Raw genomic sequence first — 21,909 nt, forward strand, 5'->3', positions numbered from 1 at the left:
ATATACGCCAAGTGTCAAGAAAGAAAGATTATTCAACTGAAGTATATCTCACCTTCCCCTCAGTCGTTGAGCTTGAATTCTCATTCGATGTATCGGTAGATTCGGAACAACAGACGAAGCCGGACTCGCAACTTTGTACTCTTATGTCTACATAAATTGGATTCGAACAATCTTTAGTGGGAACACACTTTCCTCCAATGAGACCACATGCATCAGAGGTTGGCATCTTTATTTTGTCCCTTGGGCAACACGTATGATGCAAAGTATTGCAGCCTCCCATTCTCTCTTCAATAATCGCAACACCATCCGTGTTGACCAGGCATTGGTCATCAGGTACACAAATGCTGCTCTTCTCGTCACATATTTCGTGGTCTGTGGTTGGAACAGAACTGTTCTGGGGAGTCTGTATTAATATAACACAACTGTGAGCAAAATAAAGTTGTCTATTTACAAACTTACCTTTCCGACTTTATCTTTGGGGCAACAAACATAATCATCTGAATCACATTCATTAGATTGTCTGAAAAGACGATACTGTGTTGTGTGGAGTTTCACTCCACATTTTGTCCCAGGAACACACTGACCAATGCCATCCGCACATGACTGCCAAATTGATTATGTAATTTTATTAATAGAACATTCATGCATTGATAGTTTTCGAGATCGTACCGTTTCTTTTGAGCAACACTTCATAAAGTAATCCTCACAAGCATCTCCCACGCGCAAATCGATCAACCCTACTCCATCAACATTTATCAAGCCATTGGGGCAGAGATATGCGAATACACACACTCCTCCTTCATCACCTGGTAGCTGACATGCCTTGAAAGCAAAATACAAAATATATATTTTATAACAACCTAAACAGCTAGAGCAATTCACACACTTACTATATTTTCGTAACCAGCTGGATACAACGTGGAATTAGCGGAATATGCGCTGCTTAGAAACAAAGATAAGGATAGTCCTACCAACAGGATGGAACGTGTGAACGAGAGATCCATCACAACCAACTTCCAGCGCTCCAGTTTGTCTCGCAAATGACGACGAAGCATCCTTTTGTTGCAAGTCTGCCTTTATCAACGGCGATGTGAACTTCGCGGGTTTCCCCGTTTGCAGATAGGGAATTTTATGTTTACTGTTTTTTGGTATTTGAAACAGTGATCAGTATTGCGACTAGGGTGCAATTCCAAATGAAATCGAACTAAAATTGCAGATTTTAAAAACTTGTATTTTTGATTCGAACAAAAGTTTGTATTCCGTTTAGGTTGGAGAAAATATGAACTTTTCACAGCATTTGGGAATTTTTTGACTCAATTATATTTTTTTAAATATCTTGAGAATGGCTGCATTTAGAAGGAGATTGATGAAGATCTTTTTTGTTTCAAATTACATCAAGATTCATAATTTGTACCTAAAAATGATTGCTAACATACAAAAATTCGAAGTTTCGCAAATTCATAAAAATTCGATGTTCCACATAGTTCGTCAAAAATAATTTTACAATCTTGGATTCTTTTTTTAAATTTTCTACATTACTTCTATGTAATATAGAAAAATTAAAAAAAAAATTTCTCAGTTTATGTTTTTTTACGTTTGGACATCGATGATCTATAACTCTTTCTAAGACACTATTATAGTAGGACTCATTGTTTTTAATTCAAGATTTCTCTCACTGAAATCGATATGCCCTTTTCAAAAGTTACGCTTGAGTCAAAAATTCCCAAATGCTGTGGAAAACTCATATTTCCTCCAACCCAAACCGAATACAAACTTTCATTCGAATCAAAAATACTCATGTTTTGTTATTTGTCGATTTCATTTGGAATTGCTCTAGTAATAAAATGTTTTCAAAATCTATATATATAAAAATGGAGTGATGTCTGTCTGTCTGTCTGATTCTTATAGACTCGGAAACTACTGAACCGATCGACATGAAAATTGGTATGTAGGGGTTTTTGGGGCCGGGGAAGGTTTTCGTGATATTTTGAGACCCCTCCCCCCTCTCTAAGGGGGGGCTGCCATACAAATGAAACACAAATTTTTGCATTACTCGGAAATTAACCAAGCAAACGAAACCAAAGTTGGCATGTGAAAGTTTTAGGGTGCAATAAATGTTTCTATGATGGTTAGACAGTCCTTCCCCCACTCAAAGGGGGGGCTGCCATACAAATGAAACACAAATTTCTGCATTACTCGAGAATTAATCAAGCAAATGAAACCAAATTTGGCATGTGGAGGTTTTAGGATGCAATAAATGTTTCTATGGTGATAAGATACTCCTTCCCCCTCTCTTAGAGGGGGCTGCCATACAAATGAAACACAATTTTTTGCATTACTCGGAAATTAATCAATCAAACGAAACCAAAGTTGGCATGTGAAAGTTTTAGGGTGCAATAAATGTTTCTATGATGGTTAGACAGTCCTTCCCCCACTCAAAGGGGGGGCTGCCATACAAATGAAACACAAATTTCTGCATTACTCGAGAATTAATCAAGCAAATGAAACCAAATTTGGCATGTGGAGGTTTTAGGATGCAATAAATGTTTCTATGGTGATAAGATACTCCTTCCCCCTCTCTTAGAGGGGGCTGCCATACAAATGAAACACAATTTTTTGCATTACTCGGAAATTAATCAATCAAACGAAACCAAAGTTGGCATGTGAAAGTTTTAGGGTGCAATAAATGTTTCTATGATGGTTAGACAGTCCTTCCCCCACTCAAAGGGGGGGCTGCCATACAAATGAAACACAAATTTCTGCATTACTCGAGAATTAATCAAGCAAATGAAACCAAATTTGGCATGTGGAGGTTTTAGGATGCAATAAATGTTTCTATGGTGTTAAGATACTCCTCCCCCTCTCTTAGAGGGGGCTGCCGTACAAATGAAACACAAATTTTTGCATTACCCGAGAATTAATCAAGCAAATTAAACCAAATTAGGCATATGGAAACTTTAGGGTGCAATGAATGTTTCGATGGTGGTTAGATACCCCTCCCCCCTCTCTTAGGGGTGGCTGCCATACAAATAAAACACAAATTTCTGCATTACTCGAGATTTAATCAAGTAAATGGGCGGGACGAAGTTTGCCAGGTTAGCTAGTAAATTAATAAAAATAGAACACTGTATGTTTAACAGGAATTTCAAAGCATTACGTTTGGCATGTATTTGAATTGTAATAGAGCTATGCGATATTGATATTATTGATATTGATATATTGATATTACAGAGGATGTTGGGAGTTGTATATGGTAACGGTTGTGTTAAAAATTTATTTACATTTTCAAAAATAGAAACCAATGTGTGTTCCCGCTCGAGGATGGATCGTCTTATTGAGGCTGTCTATTTTGTCGTATTCATCTTCACCGAAGACAAATTCATGCGGCGAGAAAAATTGTAAAAGTGGAGAAATATTTGAAAGAGTGATTTTCCATATGCTCTACATATCATCTATTAGTTCAATTTATCTATTAGTTCAATTTTAATTCGCATTGAGACGTGTTCCGTTGGTGTGAAGCGAAAATGGAAATGGGTTGAAGAAACATTCAGAAAGTAGAAATTATATAAGAGAATTACCTTTTCCATTCAAGTATGTTTTCTCCATGATAAAGTAACTTTTTTTTCTGGTGAGAAAAAACCTTTATATTCCAGGATTGATTCCATTTGCTTGATTAGTTCTCAAGTTATTTAGTCCCTCTCCCCTTTAGAGAAGAGGAAGGATTGTCGAACCACCATAAAAACAATTATTTCTCCCTAAACCCTCCACATACTAAATTTGTTTCCGTATGCCTGATTAGTTCATGAGTTATGAGATTTTTTTCATTTGTGCGACAGCCCCCCAATTAGAGAGAGGGGAAGGGGTATCTATCCACCGTAGAAACATTTATTGCACCCTTTAATCCTCCACATACAAAATTTGTGTTTCATCCGCGAAGCGCAGAAATTTGTGTTTCATTTGTTTGACAGTTCCCCCTTAGAGAGGAGGAGCAGTGTCTATTCACCACAGAAACGTTTCGCGCCCCCTAAAACCTTCACATGCCAAATTTGGCTCCATTTGTAGAAATTTATGTTTCGCTTGTATGGCAGCCCACTTCTTAGGGAGGGGGAGGAGTGTCTAACCACCATAGAAGCATTTATTGTACCCTAAAACCTCCACATGCTAAATTTGGTTTCGTTTGCTTGGTTAATTCTCGAGTATTGCAGAAATTTATGTTTCATTTGTATGGCAGCCCTCCCTTAGAGAGGGAAGGTGGGTCTCGAACTATCATAAAAACCTTCCACGGCCCCCAAAACCCACACAAACAAATTTTCATATCGATCGGTTCAGTAATTTTCGAGTCCATAAGAATCAGAGAGACAGACAGACATACAGAAATACATTTTTATATATTGGTGAGTTTTTTTTTTCTTTATTTCATCCTTACATAATACAGGAGCTATCTTGCCAGGGCCACAAAGGGCGGCTTTCATCATATCTTCAGCATCTTCTATCTTGTTACGCACCAGCCTTCTGTCATCATCACTCGGTTGTAACTACTGGTTTAGCAAACAAACAACACCCAACAACCAAACAACCTTTTCAGGGCCATCAAATCATTATCAAAGAGTTTAACGATGTCATATCCAAAATCAGCATGCAACAGATAGCCTAACGGAATCCTACGTCAACTGTACGGTGGTGTCTTGGACCCAACCCTCCTATAATTTTTTTTCATGCAAAAATTCTACCTGCACTGTTATCTCAACATGCCTTGAGATTTTGAAAATACGAATTGAAAAATCGCAACAGCCCTTTTTTTTCACAACACAAACTTCAAAAGATTCGAAATCAAATATTGAAGCAAAATGGAAGAGTTTTTAAGAACACGTTTTTTAGGAGTTTTTTCCGTGAACGAACCGACGCTCTCAAGATCCACATCAAGCATGAACTGTGGAAGAAACGGCGCATGCCCAACGAGCCGACCCGGAAGAAAATCCCGCAACTCGTACATAAACTTCCTACGTGAGTTTCGCAGCCGTAACTGCGGAATGCATCCGGTCGAGGTGATACGCCAAGGGGCTGCGGCTTTGAGAAAAATGACGGACGTACATCGGCTCCCGTACATGAAGCTGGCATTGGCACAACCAAGTCGCAAAAGGAATTGCTGTCCGGTGGCTTGCAGCCCTGCACGAATGCGGAGGAACGGATCCCGGCGTCTCTAGATTGGAATTGGAATACGGTGAAATACGTATATGAACAGAATTAAAAGTTTAAAAAAATACAAATTTCAAGTTGCGGATTGTGTGTCATCTTTCATTACTATCAAGACTTTGGAAAAGTTTTGGCTGTTATCTGTCAAACGGCGTTACGAAATCTTCGCTCGTGTAGTTTAGGATATTAAAGAATGTCGATAGAGTGCAACCACAATTAATACTAAGTTTTGGCAGAAAAAAGGGTTTCCGGTATATTTACTATATCACTTTATTTCAATAAATTACAGCTAATACACATAGAAATGTTGATACATATGTGTATCATTAGTTAGTTAAAAGGCGTTTTGACGTATAACTACGTCTTTCAGGAAGAGTGCCAAATCAGAAAACAGGTCACGATTATTTGAATTAAAGTTAACGTTAATAACTATTTTCACAGCGAACGGATCCTGATGATTTGCATACCAATCGAGTCAAAAATTTTCTAAGATTTGTTTGATATGTTATAAATTACAATTCCCTAGTCTCTAAATGGTTTCAACTTAATGAAAACTGGGAGCATTCCCTTTTCTCATACATTTGTTCTGCCGATTTTTGTGCTTACCATATCGTACCCTTAGAAACGAAAAACTAATACATTCGTTTCTGACCGTTTTCAATTTATTTGGTATAAATAAGCCATCCACGATTTGAGCTCACAGAGACGAATGAACTCTCAGAGTTTAAAGTCTCTCTAATTCAATACCTTCCTTCCTTCCTTGAGCTCACACCACTTCTCATTTAGTGGTCATCGGAGCAACATCGTTGCTGGCGAGAATCGAGCGAGAATGGATTACGAAAAGCGCCTCCAACGATTGTCTTCATTGTTCATATTTCAAATGAAAATTTTGACTACTGAAGTAGTAAAAATAACTAAATCACTAAAAATTATTTCAAACATTTCGATACATTCTAAAATAATATCCGAAGTGAAAAACAAGCGGATCGAATATTATAATTCCGTGGTTCTACGTCGAAAATGTAGTCGTGTCTTAGATAAAACCCCTTTCAATTTTTTCTACTTAGCCACATAACAACTTTCGGTAACTTGTTTCGTTTGATTTGTTTCAGATAATGTTGTTGGCGTTCAGTCTCAAACTAACATTTTAGGAGAAGGGTGGCATATTTTCATCACTAAGAGCGATTATAACGATTGAAAAAAAAAGATGACGGTCTACAAAACAGACTGGCAACGGTTCCGCCACTATTGTTATAAGTGAACATTCTTACACTGGATTGTGTAATCCAAAACAAAAAATTAGTATCTGATGCAGCTTTTCCAGAATAATTCAGAGAACTCAACAACTCAACTCAAGAAAAAAAAACTGTATCATTCAGAATTGTTATTTCAAAGATTTCACAACATTGTCCAAAAGAATATCAAACTGAATTTCATCTACAAGAATATAACATTTACACGAATGCGTCACCAAATACACTATGGTTCGTACGATGTTTTCTGATAATTTTGATGTCAAACCTTTTGCTCGTTTACCTTCGACAGCATGTATGACCATACAAAGTAATCCAAAGAGTTTAGATCTGGCTTCTGAAACTCCATAAACTTTACGTTTCTTAAAAACTTGGCATTGCCGATCATGTTTAAGTATACTGTGCATTATCAACGATTTAATTATTGATCTCAATCTCCCTTACAGTCCTTGCTTAACGTCTACTACTGAATCTTTTCCGGTCATCCAATGAAAAGTCTTACGGTGCCTCAAGATGGTTCGATAGAAAAAAGTCAGATTTTTCAATCTTACAAAAATAGCAACTAGACGCACTACTTCTATAAACTGGAAAAAGTCGCAGGGGGCCAAATCAAGTGGATTTGGTGGTTGCTAAATGAGGGCTCAAAATGAAAGGGGTGTAAGTTACATCATCGATTTCTCTACACCGACTTTCTCTGTTGGTCATAACTTAGCTGCAAACACATTCCCAGCTGTATTTGACAATGTGGAAGATAGGTCAGAACTTCGTCTATCGGATTCTATACTCAAATTGAAAAGTTTTTGCAGTTGAGTTATTAACTAAAGAACAAGTTGATGAAGAGAAATCAATCAAATCACTTACACTCCTTTCATTCTGAGCCCCTCAAATGGTATCCATTTCGGTTTTAGGAAATGTTCACGAATAACGATTGATTTTGCAAATTTTGCAAATTGTATTAAATCGAGGTACGCACAATAGCAGATGTATTCGCGTGACTTTTAAAAATGTAAAACAATCACACTACAAATTTTATAGAATGTCAATGACAGATGTGCCAACATACAAAAATAAAACTAAAATTAAAACGAGTGACCGAGAGCGCCACACGGTGGTGATTCCGGGAACTTTTTGCTCAAGGTAGTAGTGCAAGATTACACCAACGCAAAGATAGTGTTTAGAAATATTAATTATTAATAGAAATTAATAGAAATTTTACCCCCTTCCTGTTGACCGATTGATCTGAAATTTGGAACACACCTTTATCTCTGTAGTCATTATAAAACTGCGTATTTCATTATCTTGAAAATCCAAGATGGCGGCCGCTACAAAATGGCGGATTACATATTTTCTCAAAACCTCATCAATATGGGTTTTCCAAAACCCAATCAATATGGGTATCAAATGAAAGGGCTTGACTAGGAGAATACGGTTATTTATGATAAATGTAAATCAAAGATGGCTGCCACTACAAAATGGCGGACTACATATTTTCTCAAATCCTCATTAATATGGGTATCAAATGAAAGGGCTTCTACGTAGTCAGAACACCGTTTTTCATGAAAAATGCAAATCCAAGATGGCAAGAGATGCAAATCCAAAATGGCGGAATACATATTTTTTCAAAACCCTATTATTATGGGTATCAAATGAAAGGGCTTGACTAGTAGAATACAGTTATTTATGAAAAATGCAAATCTATGATGGCTGTCACTATCAAATGGTGGGCTGCATATTTTCTCAAAACCCGATTAACAACTTGATCGCCCCGTCACCCAGATGTGGGTGACACTTTTCTCGTTCAATTTAAATAGGATTTTTAAACGGAATTTGATAGAATGGGCACTTAAATATAAATATGGGTTATGAAGAATAATCAAATAATCAAAAACATGACAATATAGCTTTTATACTATATTTTTAATCGGTTTTATTTAACATTACCTACTGTACATATGTTTGTATGTTTATCTGCAGGGTTGTCCCACATCAATAGAAATTTAACCTCCTTCTTATTGACCGATTGATCTGAAATTTGGAGCACGCCTTTATCTCTGCTGTCGTTATCAAACTGCGTATTCTATGATCTTGAAAATCCAAGATGGCGGCCGCTACAAAATGGCGGACTACACATTTTATCAAAACCCCATCAATATGGGTATCAAATTGAAGGGCTTGACTAGTAGAACACAGTTATTTATGAAAAATGTAAATCCAGAATGACCGCCATCACAAAATGGTACATTTTTTTCAATTCATCAATAGCGGTATCAAACGAAACGGCTTGACTAGTAGAACATACTTATTTGTGAAAAATCACATTTAAAATGTACTGTTGGAAAATCAATATCTTTATGCCTTATATGGTAAGTTCTTCTAACATATCGTCCAGATCTTCTCTTGCGTATAGTTCCTCAATATCCTAATCGGAACTCGATGAGATAATACTCAAAACTTTTCTTCTAACGCTTCGCACTATTTCGTCGTTACTATTTCCCTCGCTTTCAGATTTACTATTACGCCGTCCATGTGTGTCTAAAAAAATATACATAATAGACATATTGTTTTTTGGAATAAACAGGGGCTTCTCCGCGTTGCGCAATTATTATTCTCATTCTCAGAAAAAAAAACTTGCAACTTACTTCTTCTTTTAGCTTTCTATCTACCAAGCGCAAAGAACAATGAAAACGAATCACGTGGAAAGTCGGAGTTGCCAAATGTGATGTAGTTTATGACGATTATTTTCCCACAAATCTGACATATGTTCTCAGTATGATATATCCATCTTCGCAATCAATTGAACAGAATATTCCATATTATCCAATGAAATTGTAGTTATTCATCGAACATATTAGGCTGTCAAAAAAGTCCTGCGGTATTTTTTTTGAATTTTCATTTGTTCATAAAATTAGTTACAATCATCTGTTTTAAGTCAAATATACGCCGTTTTGTTCGATGACTTGTTCCCAACGAGATGCCAACTTCATAATACCCCTGTTAAAGAAGCTCGCTTCCTTATTGGCAAAAAACTCGGATAGCCTATTTTCACAGGCCTCTCTTGTGGCTAACTTCTGACTACCTAGCTCGTTCGCCATGGACAAAAACAGGTGGTAGTCACTTGGTGCAAGGTCCGGACTATACGGCGGATGCAAAAGAACCTCCCATCCGAGCTCCCGGAGCTTCTGGCGCGTCACCAAAGAAGTGTGTGGGCTGGCGTTGTCCTGATGGAAGACAATACGGCCTCTGTTTATCAAAGATGGCCTCTTCTTCATGAGTGCTACCCTCAAGCGGTCCAGTTGTTGACAGTACAGGTCCGAATTGAGCGTTTGGCTATAGGGAAACAGCTCATAATAGATTATTCCTTGACAATCCCACCAAACACACAGCAGAACCTTCCTGGCCGTTAATGAGGGCTTGGCCACCGTCTGAGCCGCTTCAGCGGGCTTCGACCACGACCGTTTGCGCTTCACGTTGTCGTAAGTGACCCACTTTTCATCGCCAGTCACCATTCGCTTCAGAAACGGATCGATTTTGTTGCGATTCAGCAGCGATTCACATGCGTCGATACGGTCAAAGATGTTTTTTTGCGTCAACGTGTGTGGCACCCATACATCGAGCTTCTTTGTGAATCCAAGCTTCTTCAAATGGTTAATAACGGTTTGATGACTTATCCCCAGCTCTTGGCCGATGCTACGGCTGCTACTATGCCGGTCTTTCTCGGCTAATTCAGCGATTTTGTCGCAATTTTCGACGACAGGCCTTCCGGAGTGTGGCGCATCTTCGACGACCTCTACACCAGAAACAAAACGTTGAAACCATCGTTGTGCGGTGGAAATGGAAACTGTATCGGGTCCATAAACTGCACAAATTTTATTGGCAGCTTGAGAAGCATTTTTGCCTTTGTCATAGTAGTACTGTAAAATATGTCGGATTTTCTCTTTATTTTGCTCCATATTTGCGACACTATAACTCACGAACGACTTAACCAAACAAAACACTGTCAAGGACTATATTATAGCGCGCAAAAATACCTTTCCAACAAGCTATAGTATGACTCGATACAATGAATACAACTAGAACTACGCGCTTACAACGACACCTCGCGGAAATACCGCAGGACTTTTTTGACAGCCTAATAGTATATAAAGCAAGTACATTCGGTTGAATTTCATTTTTTATTATCATTTCCTACACTGTATAATTGACTAAAAACTTATTTTTAAGTTTTCTAATCAGCAGTCTTTTTTTTTGCATCGATTTCATAAAAGTTTTTTTTGCATCGATTTCAAAAAAGTGCCAGAAACTAGATTTTTATAGTGCTTTACGGAATCCACTGTAATTCTGCTAATATAGCAGTAAGTTCTAATGTTTGCAGGCAAATTTCTAGCCTAGTGTATTCCCTAAACATCTGTGAACGTTCCATATTGATACGTCCAGCTGTTTTTTCTAACCGATTTTTCAAAATTTGGAGTAAATTAGAGGAACATTTAATCGCAAATAGTCTCAGAAGTACAAAATCCTACGCGACTCTCAGAACGGACGATTCGTAACGGTATTAGCAGAATTACAGTGGATTTTGTAAAGTACTATAAAAATTCTGTTTTTGGCTCATTTATGAAATCACTGCAAAAAATTGAAATATTTGTTTTTTCGTTAAAGTAAAATTATCCTTATGCAGAATTTATTGGAGTTTTTAAAACTTCCTTTCGATTTTCAGTGCGATGGTTGATTATTGAATTATTCATCATCAAAGACGTAGGGATAATTTTTCATTCAAACTGAAATATCTCTATGTGGAAAGGGCATAGGTCACAGGAACGTTCTTGAAACCAAATAAATGCTTGTTGATAAGGTTAATTGGATTTGATGTTGAGTTGGCTACCAAAAAAATGTGTTAGTCCATAATATTCTAGAAAAAACAAAAAGAAAACGATTTTCCGTTTCTTCCCGGTATTGTTGCCCACTACATCAAGATAAAAATATGTACGTAAAATATTCAAATACCTGAAAGCTGTAGCTTCAAAATGATAGGGAAGAAACATAAAAACATTTCACGTACCCAAAAACCTCCACATGCCAAATTTGGTTCCATTTGCTTGATTGATTCTCGGATACACAGAAATTTCTTGTTCATTTGTATGGAAGAGGGGGAGGAGTGTCGATCTACCATAGAAACGTTTCATGCCCCCTAAAACCTCCACATGCCAAATATGGCTCAATTTGCTTGATTAGATCTTCTTTAGAAAGGGGAAAGGAGTGTCAAACCACCATAAAAACATTTATTGCTCCCTAAAACCTCTATATGCCAAATTTGGTTTCATTTGCTTGATTAGTTCTCGAGTTTTGCAGAAATTTGTGTTTCATTTCTATGGCAGCCCTCCTTAAGAGAGGGGGGATGGAGTGTCTAACCACCGTAAAAACATTTTATGAACCCAAAAACCTCTACATCCCAAATTTGGTTTCATTTGTTGGATTAATTTTCGAGTAATGCAGGTTTCGAGTTTGTGTTTCATTTGTCTGGCAGCCCCCCTAAGAGAGGGGGAAGAAGTATCTTACCACCACAGAATCTTTTTTTTCTCTTTGAGAATTAAACTCGTGATCTCTGCGTGAGAGGTATGGATGTTACCAATACGCCAGATCGCCTCCACCATAGAATCATTTATTGCACCCTAAAACCTCCACATGCCAAATTTCGTTTCATTTGCTTGATTAATTCTCGAGTAATGCAGAAATTTGTGTTTCATTTGTATGGCGGTGAATACAGAGCGCAACAAACAACAAACGACAAATTTAAACTTTGCATTGATGAAAAAAGTCCCGGATTAGGCCCGACGGCGCGGTAAAGTGATATAACATCATGACAACGCACCGGCGCATGCCGCTAAAGCCGTGACGGACCCCGTGAAGACCCTGAGAAACGTTATCACACCCACAGTTTTCTCCAGATCTGACCCATCCTGATTATCCTGATTATCCTGATAATCAATGGGGCGTGTGGACGTGGACGAGCTGCACTTCGCCAAAAGCAAAGAAGGCAAAAACTGCAAATGGTTCTCGTCAGAACCAAATATGTTTTTAGGCAAGGAATCCACAATTTGCCTAAGAGATGGGCGAAATGTCTACACAGTACACGGTCTCAATATCTGGAAATCAACTCTGGAACATAGGAGAACGTACCGTTTGAAAAGCCATGCTAACAGTAACAGGATAGTGAAAAAATAAAGAGATGGTATCGAGAACACGACAGCAATATTGACCTAGGACTGCGGAATTGTTTTAGTCAATTCACTTGTATTTTATTTTAGAATGCCATCGACGGGGGAGAGTGGGTCATGGGAGTGAGTTTGGGTCAAAAACGGAAGAAATGATGAATTATTAAACAATAACACAGTTAATTATTATACATTGGAATTAGTGAAAATATGTAAAATTTTCAAATGGTTCACGGCTTTAGAAAATATTCGCAGTGCTTGTCAATCTCACCCCCATCGACGGTACATCGAACATTTCGAGTTAACTTTTTAGTGTGTATCATTCTTCGAATACGTAAACAACGTTTCTTTTTTTGATCCGAACATGTCACCTTCTGTACCGACGAAGATACACTCAAGGAAATTTACTATTTTGCCTTTATTTGAAGAAAAGTTGAGGTTGGGATTTCATTCAACAAAACAATAATTCAATTTTTTTTCAAACGAAATTTCAATTATATATTCCTAGCCCAAATTTTGTTGAGAAATTGGTCAGTAACACTTCCAAAAGGAGACGTGAAAGCCCACTATTGAAAGTAACATCAATATCTTCATTCAGACTAACAATCTCTTACGTATTGGGTTTCGAACTCAAACAGTAAAACGTGGTTAACTTGAGCAATCGTATATTTTGTCACAGTTATGAACAGTCTTAAACATGTATGTAGTAATTGTGTGGAATGCTACGTTGTGTCAAATGTTCATCGATCCAACTCCTGACACCAGCCACGTTAACATAAACACCAGGAATTCCGGTTTCACCACAGCCAATACCCCAAGCAACAATTCCGGCCTGATAGTAGCGATTTTCGGTACCGGGAATCGGACACACCAGCGGGGAACCGCCATCACCTTTGCAAGTGTCTCTACCTGCTTCTCCACCGGCACAGATGAAACTCTTGTTCAGAATAAACCTTTTACCTAATCGGGTGGTTCGCAACGCTGTTTGGCACTGAGCGAATGGCATTACCGGAAGCTCAATTTTCTTCAGAATCACTTGGTATTTGCCCTCTTTTCCAAACACATCCTTGCCCCAGCCGGAGGCGAAGCATCGATTCATATCAAAGTTGAAATCCTGGGGTGGCAGACAGATGGTGTTAACAGTTTCGATGAATTCTGCAGGTTTTTCCAGGAAAAGCAGAGCGACATCATTGAACAAACCTCCCTTGTAGAATTTGTCATGTACAACCATATCGACAACATTGCGGTCCTAGAACAAAAATAAGAACAATTTCCGTGAGGACACCAATTATTGTACGCCATTTGCAGCATTACCTGGTGATCATAAATCTCATTGGTTGTTTGTGTATCCCATTCGCCTAGACGAACTTTAATCGATTCTGGTTGCTTATTTTGTACGCAATGCGCAGCTGTCAAGACTACCTGTGGATGGATTAACGACCCACCGCACTGATAAACGTTGATAACTTGATCCAATGCCTTTTCTTCCTTCAAAATGGCGACCATCCAGGGAAATTCTCCATATTGTGATTCGCCATCGTTGTCTCCAGTAATGCGGAAACCAACGCCATCAGAATGACGAACCCCACATCCGACGTTATCATGTGGGGGGATTATTGGATTTACAGTAACGCCTTGAAAAAAATGAGAACAATTTTCTAAGCAATGTTCAACATAAAATACTGACATTTTTGTTCATGCTTTAATCATGCAAACAACAAGCAAACATTACTAACCATTATTATGTGAATTACCATAACCACCACCAACAGTCTTATTGTATTTATATCCATAACCTGAAGAATGTTTTTCAGTGTATTGTTCATTATGTGCATTTCCAGCATGTTGGGTGTGCTGATAGCCTGTTCCAGAGGAACCACCTCCTTGATGGCCATGACCAACCTGACCAGTCGACTGGGAAGTACTTTGTCCTTGACTTATTCCACCAGCTGAACCCGCTATGGATGTATCTTTTGTTTGATCTTTTGTAACACCGATTACATTCGGTTGGACCGACGAACCTGATGTATAATGTGGGAAATTTCCAGAGTTTACTACATTGCCAGACCCCGGGAGTCCCGTATGTGTACCCCCAGCTACGCTACCCGGAACGATTCCTGAGCCAGAACCACTTGTTTGGCCACTAACAGCACCATGACCTTGCGAACCCGAAGAAACACCAGCGCTCGATCCACTTCCTACAAGTTTTCCACCAGTAGATGAAGAACCGCCTGTGTTAACACCACCACCATGTACAGTAGAAGAACCTGAAGAGACACCTGCGCCTGGTCCACTTCCTATGAGCTTTCTATCTCCTCCGGTTGCTGAAGAACTGCCCAAATTAGAACCACCTAGGGGACCTTGTGTCTGACCACCACCATGTGTAGTGGTAGAACCTGAACTGCTCAAATTGGAACCACCGTAGGAGCCTTGTGTTTGACCATCTGAAGAGACACCAGGTCCACTTCCTACAAGCTTTCCATCTCCTCCGGATGTTGAGGAACTTCCCAAATGAGAACCACCCAAGGAACCTTGTGTTTGTTCGCCACCTTGTCCAGTAGAGGAGCCGAAAGAAGAGCCAGTATTTGACCCACTTCCTACGAGCTTTCCATCTCCTGCGGTAAATTGTGTTTGTCCACCACTAAGACCAGTAGATGGGCCGGAAGAAGCACCAGCACTCGATCCACTTCCTAAGAGATTTCCGTTTCCACCGGTAGTTGAGGAACTACCTGAGTTAGTACCACTGATCGAACCCTGGTTTTGTCCACTACCATGTCCAGAAGAGGAACCTGATAAGGCACCAGCGTTTGATCCACCATGAACAGTAGAGGAACCGGAAGAAGAACCAGCATTTGATCCACTTGCTACGTGGTTTCCATTTCCTGCGGTGGTCGAGGAACTTCCAGAATTGGCACCACTGAACGAACCTTGGCTTTGTCCACTGCCATGTCCTGTAGAGGAACCGGAAGAAGAACCAGCATTTGATCCACTTGCTACAAGATTTCCATTTCCTCCGGTAGTATTGGAACTGCCCGAATTAGCACCACTGGAGGACCCTTGCATTTGTCCCCCTACGTGAACGGTAGAGGATCCGGAAGAAGAACCGGCACTTGATCCACTTGCTACAAGCATTCCATCTACCCCAGTAGTTGAAGAACTGCCAGCATTAGCACCACTGAAGGAACCTTGCGCTTGTCCGCCACCATGAGCAGTAGAAGAACCAGAAGAAGCACCAGCACTTGATCCACTTCCTACGAGATTACCATTTCCTACGGTAGTCGAGGAACTTCCAGCATTGGCTCCACTAAACGAACCTTGGTTTTGTCCACTGCCATGTCCATGCCCAGTAAAGGAACCTGACGATGCACCAACGTTCGATTCACTTCCTACGAACTTCCCACTTCCATCGGTAGTGGATGAACTACCATCATTAGCGCCGCTGAAGGAACCTTGTGTTTGTCCACCGTGTCCAATGGCTGAACCCGAGGAAGCACCAGCAGATGATCCACTTCCTAAAAGCTTTCCATCTCCACCGGTAATTGAAGAACTGCCAGAATTAGCACCGCTGAATGAACCTTGTGTTTGTCCACTGCCATGTCCAGTTGAGGAACCTGATGTGGAACCAGCACTCGATCCACTTCCTACGAACTTCCCGTCTCCACTGGTGATTGAAGAGCTGCCAGAATTAGCACCACTGTAGGAACCTTGTGTTTGTCCGCTGCCATATCCAGTACTGGAACCAGAAAAAGCACCTGCAGTTGATCCACTTTCCCCATATTGCCCCCCTCCCATCGTATATTGACCATACTGCGCTGATCCCATAGGAGGCTGTCCAAATCCTAAGTTTGATCCACCAAACAATCCTCCCATCAATTGCCCGTTTTGACCCATCCATTGCTGATATTGACCTTGCATATTGCTTTCATATTTATTGCTGCTACTGTATGTGTAAGAATTGCTAAAACTACTGCTGAAGCTACCACCACCGTGTTGACCAGTACCATAATATTTACCATGATCATCGGGCCCTTTCCCTTGCCCATCGGGCCCTTTTCCTTGCCCATCAGGTCCTTTTCCTTGCCCATCACCTCCATGCGGACCGTGGGGCGGAACATCGCCTCCTCCTATCGTAACGGTCTGAGAATTATCATTGGGCGACGGACCAGGAATGATGTCACCTCCTGACGGTGGTGGTTCCATTATTTCCTCGCTTTCTCCTCCCGGGATCTTACAACATTTTAGCAGATAATGTTCACAAGGATCATCTGGATTGAACCTGTCGGGGAACGAAGCTGTGAGTATTTGATACAATTCTAACATTTGAAAAAAAAAACGAAACTACAATTCCTCATTATCATTATGACAGAGTGATCGTAGCTCAATACATCAATTTACCTAATATCTATCAAGTTAGTGCCATCTGTGTTTATTTCACCATCCCGGCAAAGATGCAGCTTTACACATTCTCCTTCAGGACATTTCTAGTACAGTGATAAGACAATTTATGTAACAAAAAAACAACTATAAAGACAGATAACTTACGATAACCTCGTCCTCTGCGTAAATTAATACTAGTGCAAACGCCAGAAATGTTCCTATTCGAAAAGAAATCATCCTCCGTAAAGCTGAAACAGACACGAACGAAATAGGATCACTGTAGACTTCGCCAGAAAAGGATGACCTTGCTATTGTGATAACCCTGTACAATTAACGAGAACAATGTTTATTTCGGTTTGATATTTTCATCAATCCGTTGATAATTGATTCTCGCATCGAACAACACAATTGCGCGTTGTGTCCCGTAAATATTCAGCGATATTTGGAGAACCCGGGCAGCTGTATGCAACAATCGATGGGGATTTCCCAACCGATGGGATTTTGCGATATGAGCTAATCGCAGCAGTGTCGGTCCTCCCGGGCGGAACCGGTTCCGAAGAAAGTGAAATCGATTTTTATCTTATTTCCTCGTCTACCATGACTTGCAGATTGACTCCTGGAGTAGGTTCATTTGATCATTCTGTGTTATTACCAAAATGTGTCTTCCATCCTGCATCTTAACTTTATTTTTATGGTATACACAATACATTGAAAACACAAAAGAAAAAAGATCCTGGTGGATTGAAATTATTACCATTGATTAGTTCCGCATGATGGAATTTGTTTCTTCAATCTGTGAAACAGGTTAGTCAACTCATGAACGTGAGTCAAAATTTCCCAACCGCAGTGTCATATATTCTACGTTCATTTGTACGTGTTGTTTGGAATTGTGCCAAATTCGCGGTAGGAATTCAGTATAGAACTTGCAAAAATACAAACGTACAGAAGATGCTAGAATTTAAAATATTGCAAGGACTACGTGGACTTTTTAGTTGGATCTATAGGTAATCAATCTATGAGTAAAAATTCGTACTTTTTACAATTTTTTTTTATCCCATTTATTTATTTATTAGGCTCTTTAGCATTTTAGCTGTAACAGAGCCGGGTTTTAAGTGTGTACATGTACATATGTTTATGTTTCTATAAATTGTAAATTACAAGCAGCCCGATGTTTCTTGCAGAGCAGAGCAGTTGTATGGATGAATCGATCTTTGTTCCACCGTGGATCGATTTCCATCGCTGATGATGGTTGCGTGGACGTAGTTATTCTATAACAACACAAAGATGGGCAATTGAGGGCCCTGAGTTTGAACTCACGATCGATCGCTTGGTAAGCGAACGCGTAACCAAGTGGCTACGAAGACCCCCAACTTTTTACAATGTCTGCCGGAAAAAATGCGAAAGCGTTTAAACATTAATAATGGATCAATTTGTGTAACTATCGACTTATTTCTATTGACAGTGTATTTGTTTACGTTCCCTTTTAAGTGTTACATCAGGGCATCGGAATTGTTTTACTGCAAATTTGTGAAAATGTACGCCAAAGAAGTGATTACAAGTTTGCTGCTAGTCCAAAAGACGTCGAAAGAAATTTCCAAGTTGGTAGGATGTCATTTTATCGCAACAAGAATCTCTACAGTATGGTCCTAAGTAGCGAAAGGCGGGAAGTGAAGATCCGCGATTTGCAAGAATGCCCAGTATGATCAAATTGGTCCGTGCAAAGATTGCTCGCAACCCGGAACGTTCCATCAGGAAACTTTTCCAAGGCAGTTAGCCTTTTTAAAATATTCATGCGAAAAATTATCAAAAAAAAAACTTGCACACATCTCCCAGTGCCAGAAACGCCACTCGATTACGGAGGGGGTAAAGGAACTACGAATGACACGTTCGAAGTGATTGGTTTCTTTGTTGAAGAAAGAAAAAAACCGAAAAGCTGTTCAGCACCGATGCAGTTTCCAACAACCGCACAGCTCGCTTCATTTCACCGAAGTGACTTAAGAATGTTCCGGAGAAAGTAAAGTTTAAGTTCCAAACCTTGCAGCCGACTTGATTTTCGGCTTGGTAGCGTGCAACAGGTTGAAAATTCCACCTGTTTTTATTGATGTTTTTACCAAGTGTTTCCCTGGGCGGATGCCAACTTTACTGAGAATCAATACGTTGTCCTAACACTAGATGGAGCGCCATGTCACACCTCAAACCGGACCCAACAATGGCTGATGGAAAATATGAAGTTTTGACCGAAGGATGTATGACTTCTTAGCAGTCCGATCCTCAACCAGTTGGATTATTCTATTTGGATGTATGTTGAAGAACAAGCCTGCGAAACATCTCACCCTAGCGTGAAGACATTGCGCACAGGGCTGTTGCTTTGTGAAAAATGAAAGGCGATGAAGGAATTTTGAACAGATTCCATCGAAAACGAGAATGTCTGTTCCTGAAATGTTCGAATCCAGTCGTTTGGACGATACGGCCGAGAACAAGAATAAGGCTGAAAATCCGAAACCATGAGTCACGCATTAAGGGGGGACCCCTGTCTGGAAAATCGAAAAAAATCGAATTTTTGTTTTTGCGTTTTTAGGAAGCTCATGCCCTCAGAAATGTTGCCTTAAAAGGATTTTTCAATATTTGTTTTCTTTGGAATGTTATAGACGAAAGTATGAAGTCACCTTAAGGGATATAGTATTGCTGTACGATTTTTCAAACGTCTTTTTCTCAAAACCATGTTCTTTCTCAGGATCTGCTCGACCGATTTGGCTGAAATTTTTTATCAACATGTAAAAATGAATTATCTAAAGCGTTACATAGCCGTTTTTTGATATCTCAATTTTTCGATTTTTCATGAGCTTCTAAACAGTGATTTTTCATAAAAAAATAATTTATTTTCAACAAAAATGGTTGCAATTTTGGCAATTTTACGAATATTCAAAAACCCCTATATAACGGTTTAGGTATTATCGTAAAGCTTCTAATTATTCATTGGGATTGGTTCTACAAAACCCCGTTGCTTCAGAACCGATACCACCAGCAAGGTATCGATTTTCAGACAGCATCTACGCATCCAGCTGTCAACAGCGTAATAATCATTATTCGTGCACTCAAAAAATGGAAAATACTTCTTCAAATATACCTTAACCCTTTCCCGTACAACATCGAGTCTCACTTGTGGGTACTTGAATAAAATAGGGCACTAGAACGTTCAGCAGGCTAGTGAAATCACTTGATATGTGACGTATTAAATAATACGGGAAGGGGTTAAACAATAATCAAAATACCCTAACACTTCACTTTATTCCCAACATCCGAAAAACAATCACGAAAATTCATTATTCTTCGACCTTCCAGACAGGGGTCCCCCCTTGATACTCTTTTGATTTTGAACGCATATACCTTATTTCTTTTCTATAAAACAAACAAACATTGATGGATCCGTCCCCAAAAAAATAAAAAACGATCAAATCGTACTGTTCGTCACAACAATGTAACAACGAATCAGTGTTTCTTTTGTCTTTGGCGTGCAATATAACGTATTAACATATTAAGGACCGCACGTTTTGGGGCAAACTTGAACGCTTCATTTGTTTGGATTCCACGAATGAGATCGTTTCCTTCGGTGTGCCATGTCGTGTCGGATTTAACCATGAAGTGTAGAAAACACGGGTTATTTCGTGATCCATCCGTAACAGACGGAACGTGAAACACGAGAAAACTCGTGAGCGGTCCACAATATGTTAATAATGCAGTAAGCAGTAAGTGCAGTAAGTTTAATACACTCATACCTCGCTTTACGGCCTAGATACGTTCCTTGGTCGCTAAAAAAAAGCCGTATAACGAATCAATTATTCTCATACAAGCGGTCAACGATTTTTAATTTTGTTTCACTCATACACTAAAAATCTCCGTAGACTGCAGACTTTTCATCAACCGATAGTTTTGTACAGTTTAGGCTAGTGACCCATTCCATGAGGTTATGCACCAGAGAACCAATTTTGAAATCTAGTTTTAAGAGAAAATTGAAAACGTTATTTGAATAAGCACTAGTTATATCATAATTTTTTTGTAACAAATTTAATTTTTATGCAACAACCTTTGAGAGAGGGAGTTTAAAAAACTGCATAATTATATTTAAAATATTTTAGGTTTTCACTATTTTTATGTTTCTTGAGATATCTCTGCACATGCTTAACCAAACTTCAATGTCTATATACCTTTGAATAGGTGATTAAATGCTTGTCTGAAGAACCGTGGGTAGATCTACGTTTCATTTTGTAATTAATGAGAAACAAGCATTTGAAAAACAGGTATTTTGAAGCGTTGTCACGTCACAAAAATAGAGCATTTTTTTAGTTTATTAGATGAACATAGGTTCTAACATTTTTATACTTGGGTTACTCTGAGCAAACAATGAAGGTCAACAACCCACAAAATTTGGTTTGTTCGGTCCACAAATAGAGGAGTATCAACTGTCTCCAGAAGTTGTTGTCACGTCACGAAAAGTATGCGATCCATTCCAGTGTGACGTAACAACATATTGACTCACTACAAACACTTTTTTTTGCGTTTTCATGAATAAAGCTTACAAAATTAAACGATGTTATAGTAAAATTAAGAAATATTCCAAAACGAATCATCAGTTGCAGAATATTGTATAGTTGGATTGGCTTGTTGTCAGTCAAATACTTTTGTGACGTGGCTACACCTGATTTTTGCTGTTTCGGACTGTTGATCATTAATGATTAATTTACTTAATTACAGTTCCGTTTCAAAACATACAAATGATCTATGTTTTATCAGCAATATATGAACGTAGATTCCATAATATAAGATATAATCTTATTTTGTTTGCGGTTTGCTGATGATAGTATTGAATGCTAAAAAAA

At 39.0% G+C, this 21,909-nt stretch overlaps 1 protein-coding gene across 1 annotated transcript in view; it reads right to left on the minus strand.

The window, feature by feature from the left end:
* The window catches only part of LOC129766127 (uncharacterized), a 29,466-nt gene that overhangs the window by 1,562 nt on the left and 5,995 nt on the right, over positions 1-21,909 (minus strand). The window contains exons 2-11 of the mRNA XM_055766594.1: positions 17,198-17,280; positions 17,051-17,136; positions 14,392-16,931; positions 13,970-14,289; positions 13,353-13,904; positions 4,904-5,200; positions 891-1,070; positions 670-822; positions 460-603; positions 53-403 (exon numbers count right to left, since the gene is read on the minus strand). Coding sequence (XP_055622569.1) covers positions 53-403; positions 460-603; positions 670-822; positions 891-1,070; positions 4,904-5,200; positions 13,353-13,904; positions 13,970-14,289; positions 14,392-16,931; positions 17,051-17,136; positions 17,198-17,280 — 4,706 coding nt within the window. The remainder of the gene's footprint in view (positions 1-52; positions 404-459; positions 604-669; positions 823-890; positions 1,071-4,903; positions 5,201-13,352; positions 13,905-13,969; positions 14,290-14,391; positions 16,932-17,050; positions 17,137-17,197; positions 17,281-21,909) is intronic.

Source organism: Toxorhynchites rutilus, chromosome 2 (assembly GCF_029784135.1).
Source record: "Toxorhynchites rutilus septentrionalis strain SRP chromosome 2, ASM2978413v1, whole genome shotgun sequence".
NCBI lineage: Eukaryota > Metazoa > Arthropoda > Insecta > Diptera > Culicidae > Toxorhynchites > Toxorhynchites rutilus.